This window comes from Schistocerca piceifrons, chromosome X, assembly GCF_021461385.2.
Source record: "Schistocerca piceifrons isolate TAMUIC-IGC-003096 chromosome X, iqSchPice1.1, whole genome shotgun sequence".
Taxonomy (NCBI): Eukaryota; Metazoa; Arthropoda; class Insecta; order Orthoptera; family Acrididae; genus Schistocerca; species Schistocerca piceifrons.
Window position 1 is genome coordinate 847,432,957 of NC_060149.1, and position 23,048 is coordinate 847,456,004.

At 41.9% G+C, this 23,048-nt stretch overlaps 1 protein-coding gene across 1 annotated transcript in view; it reads right to left on the reverse strand.

Moving 5' to 3' along the window:
• LOC124721207 overlaps nt 1-23,048 on the reverse strand; it is an 86,396-nt gene that overhangs the window by 4,436 nt on the left and 58,912 nt on the right. The window contains exon 2 of the mRNA XM_047246057.1: nt 9,112-9,244. Coding sequence (XP_047102013.1) covers nt 9,112-9,244 — 133 coding nt within the window. The remainder of the gene's footprint in view (nt 1-9,111; nt 9,245-23,048) is intronic.

The window sequence follows — 23,048 nt, forward strand, 5'->3', positions numbered from 1 at the left end:
CCAGAGCGTTGAATGTAAGCATGCAAACGTACATGTATTGTGTTGTACAGCTGCCGGATGTCAGTTTGTGGGGTAGACTTCCATGTTTGTTGCACTTGGTCGGTCATACAGGGACGGTTAATGCTGTTTGTGGATGACGTTGTACGATGATGACTCATATGTATTCGATTGGAGACAGAGCAGGTGAACGAGCGGTCGAAGGCAACATTTTGACACTCAGTAGAGGATATTGGGTTATAACAGCGGTATGTGGATAAGTGTTCAAATGGTTCAAATGGCTCTGAGCACTATGGGACTCAACTGCTGAGGTCATTAGTCCCCTAGAACTTAGAACTAGTTAAACCTAACTAACCTAAGGACATCACACACATCCATGCCCGAGGCAGGATTCGAACCTGCGACCGTAGCGGTCTCGCGGTTCCAGACTGCAGCGCCAGAACCGCGCGGCCACTTCGGCCGGCGTGGATAAGTGTTATCCGGTTGGGGAGCAACTTCGTGGCACGCTACTCTTGAATAGCAGCACAATTGCTCGAAATACCAGATTGACGTACAAATTTGCAGTCAGCGTGCTTGGAATAGCCACGAGAGTGCTCCTGCAGTAGTCATACGAAATTGTACCCGGACCGTAATTACAGGTGTGAAGGTCCAGTGTGTCTAGCACGCAGACAGGTCCCTAACTGGCCTCCTCCTAACCATCATACGACCATTATTGACACCGAGACGGAACCAGCTTCCATCAGAAAACACAACAGACCTCCAGTCTGCTCTCAAATGAGCTCTCGCTTGACACCACTGTAGTGGCAAATGGTGGTAGTTTGTGTTCAGTGGAATGCACATTACAGGTAGTCTGGCTCGGAGCTGCCCTTGAAGTAACCGATTTGTAACAGTTAGTATGTGTCACAGAGGTATCAATTGCTACTCAAATTGCTGCCGCAGGAGCAGTACGACGCGCCAGAGCCGAACGCCGAATATGATGGTCCTCCCTTTCGGTAATGTAATGCCACGTGGCCGTCCGGAGCCCGGTCTTCCCGCAGTCATCCTGCCAAGTCTTCCTGCAATAGCGCAGAAAGAAAATCCTGCTTCTCTTAGCCCTGTTACACGATCTAGTTCAAACTCAGCGAGGTGTTGATAATGGCGTCTTTGTCGCCTTAAAGGCATTTTTCACTAACATCGACTCATCACGTCCAATCTCAAAGATACTTAACGCTCACTACCGTTACAGCGTGTACTTAAAGCAAACCTGATTTGCATCCTGATAGTGGCATTACTAGGGCCGTTCTTACGCGACTGGAACGAAACTGAAATAGACACCGTAAAATTTCGTTTATGTTACACAACTCCTTCTTGGTGTTCCGATTTCTTTTCTGTCAGTGTGTAAGTTTACTATATTTCCTCCACATGCAAACGTAAATTCCATGCATGTTTAATAGGAAGTACTTTGGTCCAGTAGGCAAAAACTGACCTCTGTGCCGGCCGAAGTGGCCGTGCGGTTAAAGGCGCTGCAGTCTGGAACCGCAAGACCGCTACGGTCGCAGGTTCGAATCCTGCCTCGGGCATGGATGTTTGTGATGTCCTTAGGTTAGTTCGGTTTAACTAGTTCTAAGTTCTAGGGGACTAATGACCTCAGCAGTTGAGTCCCATAGTGCTCAGAGCCATTTGAACAATTTTTTCTGACCTCTGTAATATTATCGAGAAGGAAGAGAGTTGCCGATGGGAGTTAGAAATGGGACGATAGACGGAGAGAACATGGCAGTTTGTTAGTGGTGTAAGAAATGTAGTTTCTGAAAGGGGGCAGGGTCGAACCATTGAGACAGAGGAAGCGCTTGTTCGAAGTTCGATGACGAGCAGAATGAAGAAATTGCCAGAGATGTGTGACGGCGTTATTATTGTAATGAATTAATAAACATTAAGACTGAACGTAAAGGTTTTTAAGTTTCGACGTAATGGTGGGGCTAACGAGGGAGAAGGCGGAAAGGAGAAGACAGAAGAATCGAGAGTGAATAGCAGCAGACAGAAGATTCGCCAAGAAGATCGACACAGAAGTCGACAGAAGAACGAAGAATTCAAGATATCGGACGAATGAGAATTTTGTGGGTCCTCATCAAAGAAGCTCGAGTGTAGGGAACAATAAAAGTGACTGAGTCTGGGAAAATAATGGCCATTTCCTTCCATCAAGAGGAGGAGAGACATGGCAAACTATAGCGACAGCTGACAGTACAAAATAAAGTGTGTCTTAAGCAATATTTTGTGCTATTTAAACGTATTGGTAATGATATATCAGCAAGATAGTGTGGAGAAGCCATAGTATGAGTCGTTACAATTCCTCAGGTAATTTATTCAATTACGAAATTGTCGGCAGCCACACTGTCAGCTTCGGAGGTCAGTGGACACTCCTGCAGCAGCCCAGATTAACAGCCATCTTCGGCCGCCGCCATCGCTACAATCTCAGTTGAGGAATAAAGCAAGCTGTACACTCTGGTGACACGGTTTTCATATCAAACAGACGGGTGTGTGCACGTGAACTCTGCAACATAACACTGAGAGTATTTTAATATCAGTAACAACCAGGCGCATTACAAAATCTGGCAGTTAAGATTCTACTCGCAGTTGGGAAATTTGCATCGCTATATAGCCTTTGTAAGAGAGCCTTGTTGACTTGAAGTGTTAAAACATTTGAAAAAAATTCAGTTATCTGACAACATAACTTTGTTTAGGGACGTGCACGATTGTAGCCCAACATTGATACATTAATATAATACCACACTTCGCATACACAGAGTTATTCTAAATGATGGACCCATATTCAAGTACAAATCCAAAATGAAAAAGCTTTATACCAATGAAAAGAGGAAGTTTTAATGTTTTTGACGGGAAGTGATGGTTTCAGAAGTGGCCGGTAGAGTTGGTGCCGCAATAGGGCCGTCATTCCGTTTCACTGTCAGTTGTGACTGAGACGGCGACTGTGAAGCACAACGTTTTCTGCGTTTTTTAGCTCGCGAAATGTGAGTCGCAAACTGTAGTGCAGCGGGTATTTAGTATCAAATTCGGTATTTAACCACCAACTCGTAAAAGCTTTAGCCGTTGGTTTAAGCAATTTAAACAGACTGGGAGTGTGGGCAAAGGAAAATTAGCACAGACCGACCGCGTGCGTCAGAGGATAGTGTCCGACGGATTCTAGAAAGATCTATGCGCAGTCTCAGTAAGTCTACCAATAGAGCCAGTTGAGAACTTGAAATAACTCAACCAACTATATGGAAAGTTCTGAGACAGCGTTTGCTGTACAAGCGCTAGCGATTACAACTGGTGCAGGCTTTCAACCCCTGACAAAAACTTGTGGTTATGTGCTAGTCATCGAACCATTTTCCTACTACTTCTCTACCATTCCACTCTCGAATGGCGTGTGGGTAAAAGGAACACCTAAATCTTTCCGTTCCAGCTCTGATTTCTCTTATTTTATTATGAGGATAATTTCTCCCTACGTAGGTGGGTGTAAACAAAATATTTTCGCATTCAGAAGAGAAAGTTGATAATTGAAATTTCGTAAATAGATCTCGTTGCAAAGAAAACCGCCTATGTTTCCGTGATTGCCACCCCAACTCGCGTATCATATCAGTGACACTCTCACCCCTATTGCGCGATGACACGAAACGAGCTGCCCTTCTTTGCACTTTTTCGATGTCCTCCGTCAATCCTGCCTAGTAATGATCCCATACCGAGCAGCAATATTCCAGCAGAGGACGGACAAGTGTAATGTAGGCTGTCTCTTTAGTGGGTTTGTCGCATCTTCTAAGTGATCTGCCAACAAAGCGCAGTCTTTGTTTCGCATTCCCCACAATATTATCTATGTGGTCTCTCCAATTTAAGTTGTTCGTAATTGTAATTCCCAGGTATTTAGTCGAATTGACAGCCCTTAGATTTGTGCGATTTATCGTATACCCAAAATTTATAAGATTTCTTTTAGTACCAATGTCGATCACCTCGCACATTTCTTTGTTCAGTGCCAATTGCCACTTTTCGCAACATACAGAAAATTCTCTCTAGATCATTTTGTAATTGGAACTGATCATCTGACGATTTTACTGCACCGTAAACTGCAGCATCATGTGCAAACAATCTAAGGGGGCTGCTCAGATTATCACCGAGATCATTTATGGTTCAAATGGCTCTGAGCACTATGGGACTTAACATCTGAGATCACCAGTTCCCTTGAACTTAGAACTACTTAAACCGAACTAGCCTAAGGACATCACACACATCCATGCCGAGGCAGGATTCGAACCTGCGACCGTAGCAGTCGCGCGGTTCCGGGCTGAAGCGCCTAGAACCGCTCGGCCACCGCGGCCGGCTAGATCATTTATGTAAATCAGGAACAGCACAGGGCCTATGACACTACCTTACGGAACGCCAGATATCACTTCTGTTCTACTCCATGATTTACCGTCTATCACTACGAACTGTGACCTCTCTGAGAGAATACCACGAATCCAGTCTGACAACTGAGACGATACTCCATATGCACGCAATTTGATTAATAGTCACTTGTGAGGAACGGTATCAAAAGCCTCCTGGAAATCTAGGAATATGGAATCGATCTGAGATCCCTTGTCGACAGCACTCATTACGGGACATGTAGGAACAATGGCTGTTCCCTCAAGATGTGGAAGATTCCTAGGACTTCATTTTCCAACAGAATGGAACTCCGCGCCATGGGCACAGTGAAGTAGGAGGCTTTTTGAATTACTCCCTTCCTCAGCACTGGCTCGACGCAAGGGACTTGAGGACCTGGCTCTGCACTTCTGACCACCGAGATCTCCTGATCTCACGCCCTGCAACTGTTTCTTATGGGGTTATGTGAAGGAATCTGTTTACGTCCCGCCTCTACCAACCACTCTCACTCTGAACGATCTGCGGAACCGGATCACCTCTGCCGTGCACTCAGTAACAGCAGTTATGCTTTCGTGTGTGTGGGGTGAGTTTGTCTACCGCGTCGATGTTTGCCGTGCAGCCAACGGTGGCAACATAGAACATTTATAACATTTATCACACTTCCAATTATTAAATAATTATTAAAAACTAATAAATTACGAATTATTTAAAATTATTAAATTAATTAAATTGATGTAAAACATTACGAAAAAAATTTTCAAACTTCCTCTTTTCATTGGTACAAAGCTTGTTCATTTTGAAGTTTTGAAAATAGTTCCATCATTTAGAATAACCGCGCAAAATTACGTACAAATCAGTAGTAACATTTCTTTAGCTATTTCTCATACAATTTCTGTTCATTGTGATTAATTACGCACCGACTGCTTAATATAACTTCAAAGGAGTCACAGTAGATCAAACATTTGTAACTTCGCGAAGAGAAATCTGCATTACTGACATTAATTCTCTGAAGCTTTGCATGAGACGACAAGCAATCAACTTTACCTATTTAAATATTAATAACTATTGTAATGTTACAATTGTCTGTGCGTGTGTGCGTGCGTATACGTAGGTTTTGCAAGTCTAGACGTGAGATGTTTCCACTTGTCAGTTCAAGTGTAGGTATTGGTTCTGATTTCTTTCGATAAAACAGTAGCAATTGTTGAGGTAGTTGTTCATATGTTGGTTAATAACAGTGGCAGTTAGTCTATCATTCATACAGACATAGTGAAAGAACAGTACTTCAGTGTCAGTAAGGTATCATCTCATAACATCTCATCAATCAGACTTAATTAAATGTATTAGTACCTTGTCTCAGTATGAGTTACACTGTTTCCTGTTCCACTCGCAAAGGTAGCGAGGGAAAATCGACCATCTGTGTGGTTCCATGGGAGAACTGGTTTCTCTTTCCGGTGATCGTGGCCTTTATGCGAGATGTATAGTGTTAGCAGTAGGTACGTTCTCAAGTCTGTCACAAATATCGGCTCTCAAAACATTGTCAGTAGTATTTCGTAGATGAACTTTTCTTGCCTCCACGGATTCCAGTTGGAGTTAGCGGAGCATTTCGGTATTTTTCGCTTGTTGATCAATCGAATCTATTGGTAACAAATCTAACAGTATGCCCCTGAACTGCTTCGATGTCTTTCCTTTAATCCGACATGGTGGTGATCACGAACACTCGATCAGTGCCCAAGAACGGGTCGCGCTTGTGAGCATATGCGATCTCCTTTATAAATGAATGCAGTTTCGTAGAATTCTCCCAATAAATCGAATTTGATCGTTCGCCTCCCCTACATCCTACCTTATACGCTCGTTCCATTTCAAGTCACTTTGTCATGCTTAGATATTTAATAGGAGTGACTGTCAAGCAGCACACCAGTTATACTGTATTCGAATAGAACAGGATTGTATTTCATACTAATCTTCATTAACTTACGTTTTCCCACATTTAAAACATGCTGCTGTTCATCCTAGGACGTTTTCTGATTAATCCAACATTTTGTTTATGTGAGAGCGGACGCATCATGCTTCGTATTGCACTTTGAACCACAGATATCCTTATAAAGGGCTGGTAACCAGTTCACAGGTCAGCGGAAGGCAATGCACATCATCTCCAATAGGGATTTCCCCAAGAAAACACCATGGTGTTCAAACGACGCTTTAGTTCGATGAACAATTTACTAACATTAAGTAATTCGTATTTAATTTCCTGTAAGCTCGTGGCAATTTTTCAGTTTCGTGTAATCCGTCAACGGATATACGTGCTCGCCAGAACATTTCTTACTCTTCCGTGCTATGACAAATCTCTCTCGTTCAGAGCGTAAAGTAGGAAAGATAAATAGCTGTAAGGAATTTATGATAAACATAAACAAAAGCCAGTCGTCAAACGCTAAGACTTGTGTGAAGACCATAATACTTGGCTAATGGCAATGCAAAACATTTCCAGAGGTAAAAGTTACTTTAAATACAAAAAAGTAGTAACCGCAGGACCAATGCACAGAATGTTTAGCTTCGTAAACATTGATATAATGCCTTTCGAATACTACAGTGGGCAGTTATAATACTTTCACGAAACGTTGATTGATAGTGTGCCTTCGTAGTTGCTCATAATTTCTTACATAAGTGACAGAAACTGACGAGTTAAATACATAAACAATGCAATACAAACTCAACAGATCTGAAGGCGGTTGCCCTTGCCGAACCGACTATCAGAAAATGTAAATTTTAGATTTAAATAAAGAATAACAGAAGTTTGAAGTAGTTGTGTAACAGAGTTCTGAGCAAAGAAGCTTTGAACATTTATGAATGAAAAGCAACTGTGGGATGGTAATTACCCTCTTATTGATGGCATTATGGACATACCCAGAACCAAAGACAGTACAAAGATAATCTCACCTCTTGTGAGGAAGTACAAACTAAAAGTATTAACAGCTTAGAGAGTTTCATACGTTTTATTCTCTCAATAATCAGATTAGTTGTTAGTTATACATATCCTTAATGTGTCTTGCCAATGTCCACTCAACTAGTAGTTTCACATGAATTTGTTGGTAGTAATGGAAATTATTTTCTTTTTTCGCAAATAAGTCACTTACGACTAGGCGAAATAATCATTTTTTGCCTTCCTTTTCGTCCGGCATTCATTCATGAGTAACGAGTAAGTGTTTGCCTATTGTATCTTGCCCTTTTTTTCTAGAAGAAAACATTACCATAACCGATTGACACAAATAAGCTTAAAATTACCTAAAGGAATTAGGACACCAAATTTACAAAACCGTGTTGGTATGAGGTAAGTCACACAAACACGGATTTCCGAGGAAGAAGGAGGAAACGAACTGTTTTACGTTTTCCAGAAATAAATTTTAAAAGTGCAGTGGAGAAAGTACTGAAATTAATTTAAAATGTGTACAGTACGATTGGTAGATCCAAAATATACTGCCATAACTGCGTAAAGTTTTAGTCAGCCTTAACCGCTCTCTTGCTTCTCATAAGTCTGAAGATGTTCCTTGCTTATCTTACGGGCTCCTACAACTGGTGCAGCAATTAGGGTAAATAATGACGTAATCGCTGCCTTGGCGATGAGAAGTACGTTCTGTAATGAGCCTTAATGGTAAGTTATCTAGTGTACTGCGCCATTTTCAACTTCGAGAAAGATTCATTTTGGAGTTCTCGCCGTTGTAGTGTGAAATTTTTATGTGGGACCTAGTCCTAGGCTACATGAAGGCCATCGATGCTTGCCGAGCTGGGTTTGCTTGAACTTCTTATTCGGGGCTAGAGACTAGTCCAGATGGAAGACATTTGGCATTGAAAGGAACATATCCGTGTCTCGTTCTGACACACGGTTTTATTTCTGTAGTGTACTAGACAATATGGTGTGTGGTGCTTTTCTTAAAAGCACATGTACGTAAACACTAAGTAGACATTTATGTTGGCGAGCTGGGAAAGAGTCTTGTAAATTCGATAAAAATATCGTACTGAATTTCAGTCTAACAGTTAAAGAACAAAGTTGCGTTTCTGGTGATTTTCGGTAGAAATAAAATGCCCGAAATGGCGCAGCTATAGCTTCACGTCAGTCCTTTAATCTTTGGAATTTCTCTGGTTAATCTAACATACAGTTGTGTGGTGTTATTTGTTGTGAGATTCCGAAGGACAGTTCCAATACTCAATTGGAAAAAGCTTCTTTCTCCGGGCACTGTACATCCTTTCCTTCGCTAATTGCGTTTTTGCTTCTATATAAGTAATTGTAGTATAGGTTATCAGTTGACTTGAGTGTAGAATCCTATTTGTATGCTTGACAATTATGAGACTGTGTGGGGAGAGTATTATCGCTGGTCCTTGCATAAAGTGTACTATTCTCCTATTATACTACATAGCCACCATGTACGACGTCATTATTTACTAACGCATCACTATCTGCCTGATTCATCTGAATGAAAATTATCTTCTCTCTCATCACAAAATTTTCAATTATAGTGATGAAACGAAATCTCATATGAAGCTTTATTTTGATTTCTCAGTGAAACTGGCATGTAAACATTACATTTACCGTCAATGAACAGTGTCACAGTAGTCGTAATGTAACACAACTCACAAAAGAAATGATCTCTTAGAAAACTGTGTTGATACTCTTCAGTACTTATCTGTACGAAATGTGTATGCTTTCAGCTAATACAGCTTCACTGTACTTACCGGATAAGATTTAAGAGGGCTTTCTCGGACTCGGTAAGTTTCTCCTTGGACGGCATGGCATTCATTTCACATATCAGCTTCGGAAGACACGAGTTTTTGATCGTTGACAGCAGTTTGGCGCGTGTAGAGCTTGCTGTGGGCATAAATTTGCGAACAAATAAAGTATTTGTGCTTGCACCAAGCAGAACCTTAGACTATAAACAAAACCTCAGCATATAGTTATTAGTGGCAGTTGCACGTTAGAAGCAATTATTGTAGTTATAATTCTATATTAGCTTCGTTCAGTATTATACTTAAGTCTCATTTAAATAGCCCATTGCTAAAAAGTAGTTTCTGTCGCAGATAGCTGGTGTAGCCTGTGGTGAAATATTGTGAGTTGATGGTTATTAGCAAGTGAATCAGATTAAAAAAAGAAGGAAAATTTATGATAAACATACTTCTGTAAGTAAACTTCTGGCTAGAATTAAATTTAATTACAACTATGATACAGAAAGTTCGAAATCCATGAACTGCACGATATGCCATAAATTATGTATCTAAATGGCACAAAATTAGACATGAATATATAAGAAATTATTAGAGCCAATTTTTCAGTTAAAATATAGAGAATTAAAACGGTTGTTACAGTAAATGATCAGAAAGGAAAGGAAGATCGTTTGAGATCTGTGCTCAGAATATAAGGGTAATCACTAATTGGCCGAGGCTGATGAAAATGTAGTGTGATTACTAATTACGACGACAAAAAATGCACTGCTAATCCAAGATTTTCTATAACTGAGGCAAAGGACTCGCATTATCATTTCTATGGCATCATTAAATCCCTTCATGCGAAGAAAGATGCCGGTGCCGATTTCCGGCCAAATGCTAGTCCAGTCTGTGTGTAATTATACCCGGTCTTTAATGACTCCATCGTTCTTTTTCCACGAAAAAAAAATCTCACTGGTATAACGACTTTATTATATGATCATTAACATATCTTGGTAGAAAACATCACGCATATGGAAAGGCCGGAAAATATTGCCAAAGCTTAACTTTGCTGTGGGCTACTGTGGTAACGCTTTTCACGATTGTGTTATAATTAAAAGAGCAAACAGTAACCCCGCTCACCTCTGCATCGAAATAATGGGTCACTAATAAGTTTCGCTGGTTGAACATGTATGCATCTATTGCAAGAACTGTGCTGCAGCCATTGCCCTACCAGCACAGGAACAGGTCGAAAGTGATTGGTGGGGCCCAAAGGTTTCCCCAAAATCTGAGTCCAGCGAGAGCCTAGCACTGTATACGTTACATCACAAAGCTACCAGAAACAAACGATATGTAAGACTTGAGAGACGGGAGCAATCTATCTTCAGTCAAGAACTGAAGACCTACGGACCGAACGACACAATCGCTTCAAAAAAACTACCAAAAACACTGAAGAAAGAAAAGGAAGAGATAGCTCTAGGATTTTACAGCCGCCGTAACCGATGGTCCACTTCCGGCTGAGCAGAGGAACACTCGGGCCGGTTCGCACTCAACGATCAAAACGGCAACATCGTCTTGGGAAGGCCACCAGTGTGTTAAACGTCTGACAAGGAATTCCTTGAGTACGATGTGCAAAAGGCCAATGATGTTTACGGCATCCGACGCCCCACCTGTTGCCTATCATGCAACCACAATACTGGCCGCTAAGGGCAACAGGGGGTGGGACTGGAGGTATCCAATAGTGAGGATAGCGAGGACATAAGGGTAATCACCAATTGGACGAGGCTGATGAAAATGGAGTGTGATTGCTTATTACGACGACGAAAAATGCTGCTGATTCAAGTTGTTCAGTAATTGAGGCAAATGACTCACATTATCATTTTTATGGCATCAGTAAATCCCTTCATGCGAAGGAAGACGCCGCTACCGATTTCCGGCCAAATGTTAGTCCAGTCCGAATATCTCACAACAGCGCTATGTCCGCTCCGATAGCTGAGTGGTCAGCGTGACGGATTGCCGTCCTACGGACCCGGGTTAGATTCCCGGCTGGGTCGGAGATTTTCTCCACTCAGGGACTGGGAGTTGTGTTGTCTTCATCATCATTTCATCCCAATACGACGAGCAGGTCGCCCAATGTGACGTCGAATGTAATAAGACTTGCACCAAGGCGGCCGGACCTTCCCCGCAATGGGCCTCCAGACCAATGACGCCAAACGCTCATTTCATTCCCACAACAGCGCTATGATGCTAGTAGTGTTGATACAACGTACAGCAATGACAACGATGAACAAAGCCTACATTGCATTACATCTTCAACAACAGTTGTCGAAATTGACAATTCGTCGGAAAGGAACGCAAGCAATTTCGCATAGTGAGAACGAAGTGACATATGAAACATTAGCGTATCCGAAAGATGAGTCAGTAGAATGTTTAGTGCCGTATACGTTCGACTGTGCGGAGAATATACATGAGGAGTAAATATGCGCTTAACATGTTAAAGCGATGTTGAAACAGTTGTCGATCCATGTGGTTCATCATTCTTTTCGGACAGGGAGCCACAAATTCCGTCATCAGTGAAACGAAGTAAAGGACAATCGTTGTCCAAGTAGCGGGTACTGAACATAATTACGTACATTGAAGACTATCCACAACGTAGTAATAGCAATTATGAACAGATTTCGAATAAGTCTGCACCAATATGACAGTGCAGTGTATAAGGAAAACTACGAGTATTCAAAGGAGAATACCTGTTATAAAAACTGGTGTTAACGCTTTTCAAGGATGCTCGATAGAATTTACAGGACGTGCATGCTAGTAACCTACTACGTTATGCACATCAAACTGAGCGTGATACGAATTACTGTGATATCAATGACAATAGTGGACGGTTGTACAACTTCAGACAGTGCTGCAGAATTGGAAGACGTAAGATAACGAAATTTCATACATAGTGTCAACTTGACGATGCCCAGCAAACTGCGGATTCGGCCCGAAAATTTGCAGATGAAGTAAACAAACTTATCCCATCGTTCAGAAAGGAATTTTTTATCAACTCCGACTAACCGGAATTTGGAGACGAAGTGAATCTGAATGGTAAATTGACTGAAAAGTTATTTACTGCGCTGCGAGAAGTTGGAGATGCTCTGCCCCCTACGGTTCTTTCTCGTCCGCGTGACCTTGCAAGGGCAGTAAGGAATATTTACGCCACAGCAAGCAAGGGTGGGGAAATGGGCGTAACAGAACTACAAATGTGGTATGAGCACCGCTTCTGGCCAGTAGCTGGTCAAAATAACATGCTTATGCTTGATTCCTGGTCTGCGTATAAAAATCATGCTCCTTTAGAGCAAATTATCCCTCCTGAAAAGTGTGTGACATTGCAGTTCATACCACCTGGAACCATTGGGCAAATTCAGCCTTTGGATGTTTGGTTTCTCCGTGCCTCTAAAACATATTATCGCGCTATCTGCAGCTGTGCCTTAAAGGTTAGCTAATTTCACGATTACAACAAATTCTTTGTATTCGGTTGCATGCCATCACATTCCATCAATTCTAATTATCTCGTAACACCAATACGATTGTCTATGCATTCTTCAAGTGTGGGTACCTAGCGCAACATCCTGCATGCTTTGTAACTCCCAAGCAGCTGATGGTGCGAACTTCTGTGATCATTGTGGCGCGCCATTTTTCAATCGGTGTTCGTGGTGCAAGTTAATAGTTTGTTTTGAACATTTCCTGAAAATCGACAATGTCCATTTTCTGTAGTGTTGATCATTGTACCTACCGGATACTGATTTGTGTCGCCCTCTTGATGCACATGTGTCATTAGCAGCTAATATGTTTCCTGTCCATAATATTGTTAACACAACACTTTCTAATGAGCCTTACTGAAGATTGAACTTGAGGCGTCGCACTAATGGGGTTCATTGTTAGTTGAACATTATGTCAGATGTTCTTCAATTGAAGAGTCTTGTAAATCTCTCTGTATAAAGTCATACATTAGTATTCAGGGACAGTTGTAAATACTCAGAACCTTCCTGTGGAAATGGACTGTACACATTTAAGTAAAACTTCATATCTATATTGTAATAAAGTGAACTACTATTTCGTGTGCTGCAGTTCCATTTATTCTCCTCCTGGAGCAAACCAAACAAACGATCGTTGTGCCAGCACAACACAAAGAAAGTGAGAGCTTTTGCGAAATAATTGAGTTTTTATTTCAGCAAGGGTAATCTCTAGCGGAAGATAATCCCAAGAAGTTTAGATGGAAAATTTATGGTTTCTATGCGCAGCGAACAGTACTACTAACGATGGTAAATTTTTCGATACACTCATTCTCAGAGAAGGCATTGTATTCTGAAAAGGAAGACACAATTTAACGTCCTGTCGACTTCGACGTTATCAGGAAGGTAGCAGAAAATCGAATTTGAGAAAGTTGATCGTGACCTATTCAAGGTAACTGTAAATCTGGATAACCATGTATGGCATTAAGACTGATCCTTCTAAAAATGAGTCATGCATTTTATCCAATGCGCCACCTCAGTCCAGTCCTGTATTACAACGACTGGTCAGTGCAGCAGATGAAGTTTAGTAGGGTGGAAGAAAAAGTGATGGAATTCTTTTTTCGAGTCATTAAAAGAAGGAAATGACAACTATTGTCAATCTGTACTATATTTTATAAACAGCACGTACGTCCGTTGCAGACATTAGTTTTTATACTGATGCATTATTATTTCATGTGTCGAATATTAACTTTTTGATCAAATGTTTGAGCAGAGCAGAAACAAGACTCCCTAGTAATTACATAACGTATTTTTGTCCGATGAGTGGGATATGGACAGATGGGGTATGAAGTGGACTATCATGAGGTCTAGCTTTACAGACATTTAATTTACTTCCGAATAATCATGGTAAGTAAGGAAAACTTAGTGATCTGAGGGAAAACCTGAACATTTCATTAACACTTGCTGATAGCTATGCTTTCTCTTTATCTACATCCTCTAAATAATGATAAAAAAACGATTGATATTTAAATACATATTTCATGTTTTCTGAGCATAACTTGAACATAAAACAAAAAATTTGAAAGAAGAAAAACCGTCAAATGTTTTGTGAACAGACTTGCGTAATAGTAAGAAATAAAATCGATTAGAAAAACATCTTATTTGCCTTTGAATGACGCTCTAAATCATGAACAGCAAATGAGATGTCAATTGAGAATTCAAAGTTCAGTGTTTAACTTAGAGTTTTAGGACGTACTAGAGGATATTTGTCTGGTGGATTACGCAGATCGCTCTGTCTGCTGTAGCGTCCACTTGACATACTCATATTTCTATTATCTATGCCCCAAAGTGCAGTAAACTTACAACAATTTTTCAGTCTCACGAAGTTGGCTATAGAGAATCTTTCAGATATCAGGAGGGAGAATGTATGTGATGCAGGACGTTATGTATTTCTTACAAGTGCTTTCGACATCACTGATCTTGTTCATTCACTATTCCCGATAAAAAATAAATGAAACATTCAATAAAACTGGAACTGTAAACAGTTATAATCGAACTGCGGATTCTACTTAGTACGCTTTCTACGTCACTAAAGTGTAAGTTTTCCAGCTGCTACCATTAACTTTCCTTGTTCTTAAATATTAAAATATTTGATTTTGTGAAGGAATTTCAAACACATTTTTTTTCATGTTTGAACAGAAATTTTCGAGGGGTCTAGGAAATATTTTCCTGGTGAATATTGCGCACAATTCTCAATGCTGCTGTGTGGCTATGACATATTCCTGCAACATGTAGCTATAGATGTGAAAGCTTCAACTATATTATAGCCTGAAAAATTTTTCACTAGAGAACCAAACAAGTATTAGAAAAAAGGCTGCCTGTGGTGAATGAAGTAGTGCGTCGCTGCCCACTACAGTCTGACAACATTATTCTTGCTCACTAACGTTTATCAGTAGACGAAGGTTAATTGAAAACAAAATGGAATGAAAGTGGAACCTTCGACCAGACAGCGATTAGAATCCTTTGCCGAATTTCATCCAGTGGTCTCCTTACGCCGTAACGGATGAACATCTAAGCTCCTAACTATTTGCATAGCAATAGTAACTGTTGGTAAATTAGTTAACCACTACACTTTGCATAGCAAAACTATCTCAACTTGTGAAATACTTGTTTTGCTTGATTCACGTAGAAATAGTATGTCAAGCCCTCACAACAACAGACCGCACATTCTACATAATCCACCAGACAAATAGCCTCTAGCACCCTTACAAACCTTTAAGTTAAAAGTTGTGTTTCAAATTCTCACTCGGCACCGCATTTGTTGTACATCCTGTTGAGCAGCCAAAGGCGCGTCAACTCTTTCTCTGGTCTATTTTATTTCTAACGGTTACACAAATACATTCAGAAAAAATTTTACCACTTTTTTAAATTAATATTAACGCCCTTCAACAGTGGTGTAATTTCACATGAATTAACGTAGATTCACCTGAGATATGTAATGATATCCTCTGCTTGTTCTACCGGTTAGTTTATTGGCAATTTATTATGGGTGGTGCTTCGATTAATAGAGTCGAAACTGATGGACAGCTATCGTAATGTGTATGACACATAGAAAAACCTGGAAAGGATGCTTAGAGTGGATGGGACGTAATACCGCACGCACCGTGTGTTTGGATCAAATATGTATTATCTCAAGAGCATTTTAATGCTCACAGTCGAACCTCTGTTTTAGGCTCTGTCAGGTGTGATCGTGCATTGTTGCTACTAAACTCAAGCTAGTTGATTGCTCCGCACCGCAAGAAATGTTTCACCTTTTCTTTGAATTCGAGCTCTTCTTTATTTTTTCCTCTCTCCGCTTCGATGACGATGATGATGATGTTTGGTTTGTGGGGCGCGGTTATCAGCCCACTTAGTAATTCCCAACCTTTGCTCAGTTCAATCTCACCACTTTCATGAATGATGATGAAATGATGAGGACAACACAAACGCCTAGTCATCTCGAGGCAGATGAAAATACCTGACCCCGCCGGGAATCGAACCCGGGACCGTGTGCTCGGGAAATGAGAAAGCGACCACGAGCTGCGGACTCTCCACTTCGACACAACCTACATTTCCTCATATCATTTCTCATCTACTCAGTTCACCCATTGGACTATAACAGTTGATAACGAGGAAACACCGGTAGGAGTGTCATAACCCAGACGACAGATAAAACTCATTTTCTTTGTTGACAGTCCTACATGTTTCATAGTTCTTTATACGTGTTGCAGTTAACTTGTAAAATGTATCCCCATTATTTACTACATGCAAACAACTTACACATATTTAAAATAAAATCCACAGAAGTAATCACTACTGTGGAAAGTGATCAAGCGATCTATGTTACCATTGTAAGTACTGTTTGTATTTCCTGAGCGTTTCACAGTTGATTAACAAAATACGATACTTCAGAAAATAACGTTAAGTGATATGTGACATATATGACGAGATGATCTAATTTATTTTCCTACTATCCGAATGACAGGGAAAGCGATTATAGAAGAAACAATAATGTTTTATGTTACGTAGGATATTAAGGGAGACGAAACACACAGAATTCGTTATCACAAAGCTGTGTAGAATGATGCCAGTGGCTTAATTTGTCTCCCTTATCTCTGAATAAACAAAAGTGCTTTCGTAGTTTGTCGTGAAAGGCATATGCTTGTTAGATCTTGGCCAGGCAGCCTGTTTGAGGAGTATCACTTTCTGTTTGTGCTGGCGCGGCGGGCCGAGTCACAAGGATGGTGGTGAAGGCCACTCGACGTCTGGTGCCGTTTCCAAACCGGTTTCTACGGGCGGGGCTCTGCATGTAGCCCGCAGCAGAAAACTCCTCAATAAAATGACGCTGCTGTGGTGAGCCAAGCTGCAAATTTACTCTCTGGAATGCCATAGCTTAACAGGACTGGCACCACGCGAGATTTGTCCTACTGTTCACGTCGCCCACGCATAGTCGAAATTTAAGTCACACCTGAAGATTACAACATACAATTAAGATGAGGATTAAAAGAACTGACGTAATTAGCCTTTCAGAGATCCCATATGGAGGAGAAGGGAACCAAAACAGGCCAGTAACCAAAGCGGAACTCACTTTGGTTGGTTGCCATAACTTCCTCAACACAGCCTACTACTAACTACCAGCGCTGGAGCCACCTGGGATTATGCTAAGTCTTGTAACATTTCGCACTGTACTTTGCTTTCTTTGAAGAACAGACACCGCGTCTTCTTTTTGTTTGCCCATCTCGGTTTAGGCCGTTAGTAGATACGCTGAGTCGGCTGAAGCGCACTGTAATCGATGACGTCATGTGGCTTCCCCACACCCAACCCGCCTGATAAAAACCAATTGCACTATGTATAATATTGCGGGAGTTCAAATTTTGACAGGAAATTCAAAAATAGCAAAATTGTGGTTCTATTTTAACTATTGAAGTAGGGCTTTTGTCTTAAGCATAACTTGGCGGGAAATTAAAAACGGTGCATTATCATACTGGTTAACTTTGAATACTGACACAGGGAATCTGACGTTTAGAATACTGGGACAGGCTCTGTGACGTCAGAACACAAGGTGGTTATGCAAGAAGGCTGACCTGAATAAAATATGGGAAACAGAAGATGGCCAAGCTGGAATTATGTTTTAGTTTTAACATGACATCACAATAAAGACTTGGAATACTGGTGCATCTGTCTGTGAAGTCCGAATACAAGATGACAATGCAAGATGACCGACGTGGAATACTTGTGGAGGAAATCCAAGATTCTGAATCCTGAGACAGGCTCTATAAGGTCATAAATCCAAGTTCTAAAATGCTGGCACTGTACAGAATAATGCGCTGTAATAATTCATACAAACGTGTGGGTCGCTTTCGCTTCCACTTTCGATTAGCACCATACTAGCATTTGTAGTAATCGATTCAATAGATTTAAACAGCAGGCACAACAAGGAATTCCATTCACAATAGGTTCCAAACAAATTGCAGGATTCTCAGCCAGCTGCACCGTAGAGACCCAAACAATCTTTAGATGGGTGGCAGTGTAACTAACGCCGATTTTTGCTGTGAACACGCCTTGGTGTGTTACAAATTTGATATCGATGTTGATGAAATGTTCAACTCCAGTCATCCTTAACAGAATGTGGTCTAATGTCTGCGTTGGCACCGCATTTTAAGTGATAGCTCATATAAATTATAAGAGCTTTACTTTTCACATAGCACATCTAAGATTTCCAGCAGATTTCTATTCACTACTCACCTTTAACATCCAGGCAGACTACCCATTAATAACGAAGTTCATGCTACAAATCTTCAGCATGTTATTCACGTCTGATATTCTAACAAAGGAAACCACACAGCAGAATAACACTATATCTGTGATGTAAACCTGCAGGTTCTAACTTGCAAGGTCCTAAGTTTAGCATCCATTACGTCTTCGATGACGTTAGAGTCCAAGGTGTCTGACCAAGTAATGTGAATGCAGTCTAAAATATTTGTTCCAAATCGAATGACACTGCGGTTGTCTACCCGCACCATTCATCCTCAGTGGAGGCTTACTAGCCACAAAGCGAACACACCACTTGTGCTCTGTACCCCATATTGAAAGACCGATCATCTTCTTCATAAAGCGTCGTCAGAGATCTACCACCTCTAATTTTTAAATTTCTCTGAGCACTATGGAACTCAACATCTATGGTCATCAGTCCCCTAGAACTTAGAAGTACTTAAACCTAACTAACCTAAGGACATCACACAACACCCAGTCATCACGAGGCAGAGAAAATCCCTGACCCCGCCGGGAATTGAACCCGGGATCCCGGGCGCGGGATCTACCACCTCTACACAGATGAAACTGACTTTCACAGTGGACTGTAAGTATTAAACCATTCATCTCTCTCCAAGTTTATTACTTGTGTGTTTATTTCATAATCTTCTTTTATTCCCCCCCCCCCCCCCATTTCAAGTGCTCCCTGATGCAGACGTTGCAGTGTCTGATACATTATCGGACCAGCAGCAGGAGCTATCAAGCCAGCATGCACTTCCCAACACGCTGTATTGGAAATCAATTACATCTGAATAGCAGCAGAAATGAAATCATCGTGCAGGCAAGCTCCCTGATGCAGCTCCCGAGCCGGCCGGTGTGGCCGTGCGGTTCTAGGCGCTACAGTCTGGAGCCGAGCGACCGCTACGGTCGTAGGTTTGAATCCTGCCTCGAGCATGGATGTGTGATGTCCTTAGGTTAGTTAGGTTTAATTAGTTCTAAGTTCTAGGCGACTGAAGACCTCAGAAGTTAAGTCGCATAGTGCTCAGAGCCATTTGAGCAGTTCCCGACTTGCTGGGGTGGAAATCGTGACAGCATGCAGAAATGTTTCCAGTCTTCCAGTGTTCACTATCACCATGGTCCGAACCACATGACGTACGTCAAACACTGTCTAGTGCTGCTATGAAAATGGTATTATTCGCTGCGACATAGAAATTCAATGCTAGTGACAGTAAACGCTTAGCTGTAAGCATTTCCTCAGATCATGAGTTAAACGTAATGGTAGTTTTTGAGATTCCCGGATTTACTGACACGAATGTAGAGCTTTCAAACTGTGAACGGTATCAGTTATGTCAGAATTCAACGAAAATAACTGCTACGTTCAATACTCGAACACCTGCAGTGTTACAAGATTTCCATACAATATGTGTAGGGGACTATACAACAGCAGTTAAAATATACAACGACGAGAATACCACACTGTGCTATCAGTTTCAGGAATCTACGTTCAGAAACTTGATGTTTACTATTTCAGCTATCCAGAGTGTAGTGTGTGAGGCTGGCAAATGTTGCCCATGTGTATATCGATATTTTGGAAATGTCAGGCATGCGCTTACAGAGCTTATACATCGGAACACTTCGGAGGAAACCTTCGCTACGAATTTCGTTGCTGTACTTCAGTCCGCAGTATGTACGATGCATCTGCATCATCACTACCTGACGTTCCTAGGGAATGACGTGGATATTTATGTTTATACCTGTACCCTACTATTTTAAACCACATTTTAAAAAATTGAAAATAAGTGAGTATTTATCACTCTGTACCATGTTTCATTTCATTAATAAATTTCAAACATGATGAGCAGAATATATAGTTAATACAATGCCGGAAAAAATAGCACATCCTTTTACAGGTTTACAATCCACTTAAGACACATTGTGGAACAGTGCATATGGACTGCATGAAATGATTACATTTACAGATCAATAGCACAAACGGTTCTAAGTTACCAAGTATCGACCCATGCTGAAGCATCCATATCAGTACGTTGTGTAGCGTCCACGGGCGGAAATGCAGGCGCTGACTCTGGCATCTAGTCCGTCATATAGATGGCGAATACTGTCCTGGGTTATGTTAATCCAAGACTGCTCGACATGGTTACGTGGTTCTGTAAGAATTGCAGGTTGACCAGTCTCACAAGTCACTTCTTGCACCATCATATCACACACGTCCTCGACTATAGACAAGTCCAGAGAACGTGCTTGCAGACCACATTGAGTTTCACGGGCAGTGTGTGGGCGAGTATTATCCCGTTGGAAAAACACATCGTTTCTACGTTGCCAGAACAGGTATAACAACATTCTGCACTTACCGAGTGCTGGTTAGCACCCCCTCCAGAAATACCAAAGGTGAACGAGGATTGTAGCTTACCGCATCCCAGACCCAAAGGCCTTGGGCGGGGCTAGTGTGTCTTGGACGAATGCACTCTACGAGACAGCACCCACCAGGTCTACGACCATCACTTGCATGCATACCGTATCTGCTCTCACTGGTGAAGTCCAGACTGGGCGATTTCATTTTCCAATGACCCTCTGAAGACACCAATTGAGACGAGTACGTCGATGCTGTGGCGTGAGAGGATGACGAGCTAGAGGTGTGCACGCCCCTAGGTCCACTGCTAATAACCAGTTAGCAACAGTTCGTGTTGACACCTCTGGGTTCACAAGCACTCTAATCTGTGCTGTGGCAGCTATACGATCTGCCACTGTTGCCCTTACGATACGACGATCCGTGCTGGCGTCTGTGCTGCGTCGACGTCCTGAATCTCGTCTAAGGGTGTGAGAATGTTCAAGTGACCACTGATACCAGCACCGTTGCCCAACTGACGCAGCACGTCCATCTTGTGCGACAATTCTCCGAGAGGACCATCCCGCCACTCAGAAGGTCACAATTTGGACCCTTTCAAACTCGCACAGTTGGCTGTAGGAAGCACGAGTGCGTCTCAGTGGCACAATTGCCTGCTTGCTTCACACGTTTGCACCACAGTGAGCCTTCTAGCACTGGGCATTCTCTATTACAGGGTAGACATACATGGCGCTCTGGTAAGTATGCCAATACACTACCTGTTGGCGGACGGCGCAGAAACCATTATCAATACGTCTACTATTCCTCAGGTGGCATATGCCGTCATCGGGTCAAAATCTACATCGTCTTTTCAGATGTACTTTCTTTCCGGCAGTGCATGACTGAAGTGCAAATGACAAAAAAATTGTTTACATATTCGGTTATCTAAACAAAGAGGCAGTGCAGGGTTATCAAGCAAGGAGGACCTATGGACAGAAACATGCAGAAGAACTGTAGCTCAAGTTTTAAGTATTTCTCCATCCACGGTATATATAGTAGAGCAGTTTATGATATGAGGAGATGTGTCTACTTTAAAGTCCAGTTATTGCTATATCGAAGAGACTTGGCGCATTTAACGTGAGATAAAACTTGTCAGTTCATTTACCTATGGGCAGAAACATGCAGAAGAACTGTAGCTCAATTTTAAGTCAATATTTCTCCACCCACGGTATATATAGTAGAGCTGTCCTTGATATGAGGAGATGTCTCTACTTTACAGTCCAGTTATTGCTATATGGCAGAGACTTAGCGCATTTTGCAAGAGATGAAACTTGTCAGTTCTTCTGTTGCAGTGTCAGAAAGAGATTTAACAGTAGTTGCAACAGTGTTAGAGACAAGTGAGGATAAAAGATTCTGGTTTTACAAGATGACCATCTACCCGTTTCAGAACGGTCTGCGCTTCGACATTGCCTTCCCGGGGCTACCCGGCTTTCAGTTCTTCTCAGGGAATGTAAACTAGATCCCTGCAGGTCATAACACCTTTGCTGTAGTTCAAGGTGTTGTGCAATTGAGTTTCTATCCCCCACGCATTGAGCTTTCTGAAGGTCCTTTACTTGTTTGGAGCTAGATGTTTCAACCAACAGAGTGCCATTGTGCAAGCGCTTAACAGATTTTAAGGTGCTAGCAATGTCTTCTAAGCCTTTCCGTGTGTAAAAAGGCGAAAGTTTCTCAAAACCACTCTCTGTTCTTTTAACTATAAGAAACACAGTCTGCGAAACAGCAAACATTCTGTTACTACTGACTGAATCAGGACTGGTTGTATGAGCCCTCTTGATAGACTGGATATTGTTAACTTCCAGCGGTACACCCTTACTGCTGGGTTAGGAAAAGAAAGTTTCGGAGGATCCCTTTCGGTCCCACGACCAGCTAGGGAAAGGAGGGCCCACTCAAACAGAGCCTCCTGTGCCTGAGTAAGCTTTACACAGCTGAGGTGTGTCAGGTTCCCTAGAGGTTGCCTGCTAACGACTGTTTCATCTTAGCAGCCAAACACCTCATTAGCGCCAGCGGATATCACTCCTTGAGCTTGCGGGTTTTTATAGAGGTTTATTCCAACCTCGCGATCCGAGCGGTCAAGCCAAGCTCCCCGTTCACGAGGCACACAATATTCCACCGCCGTGCCGTGCAGTGGTCGGTGTAGCACCCAGAGCTTACAGTGACAGGGAACTGGCGGCGCTTACCAGTCCTCAGCTCAGAAACAGCGCGGTCGCCAAGTCCGTACTCAGCAAATGAATGCTGAGCCCCTGAGGGGAAAACGAGTGTGGTGTACTGAACAGTGAAGAACG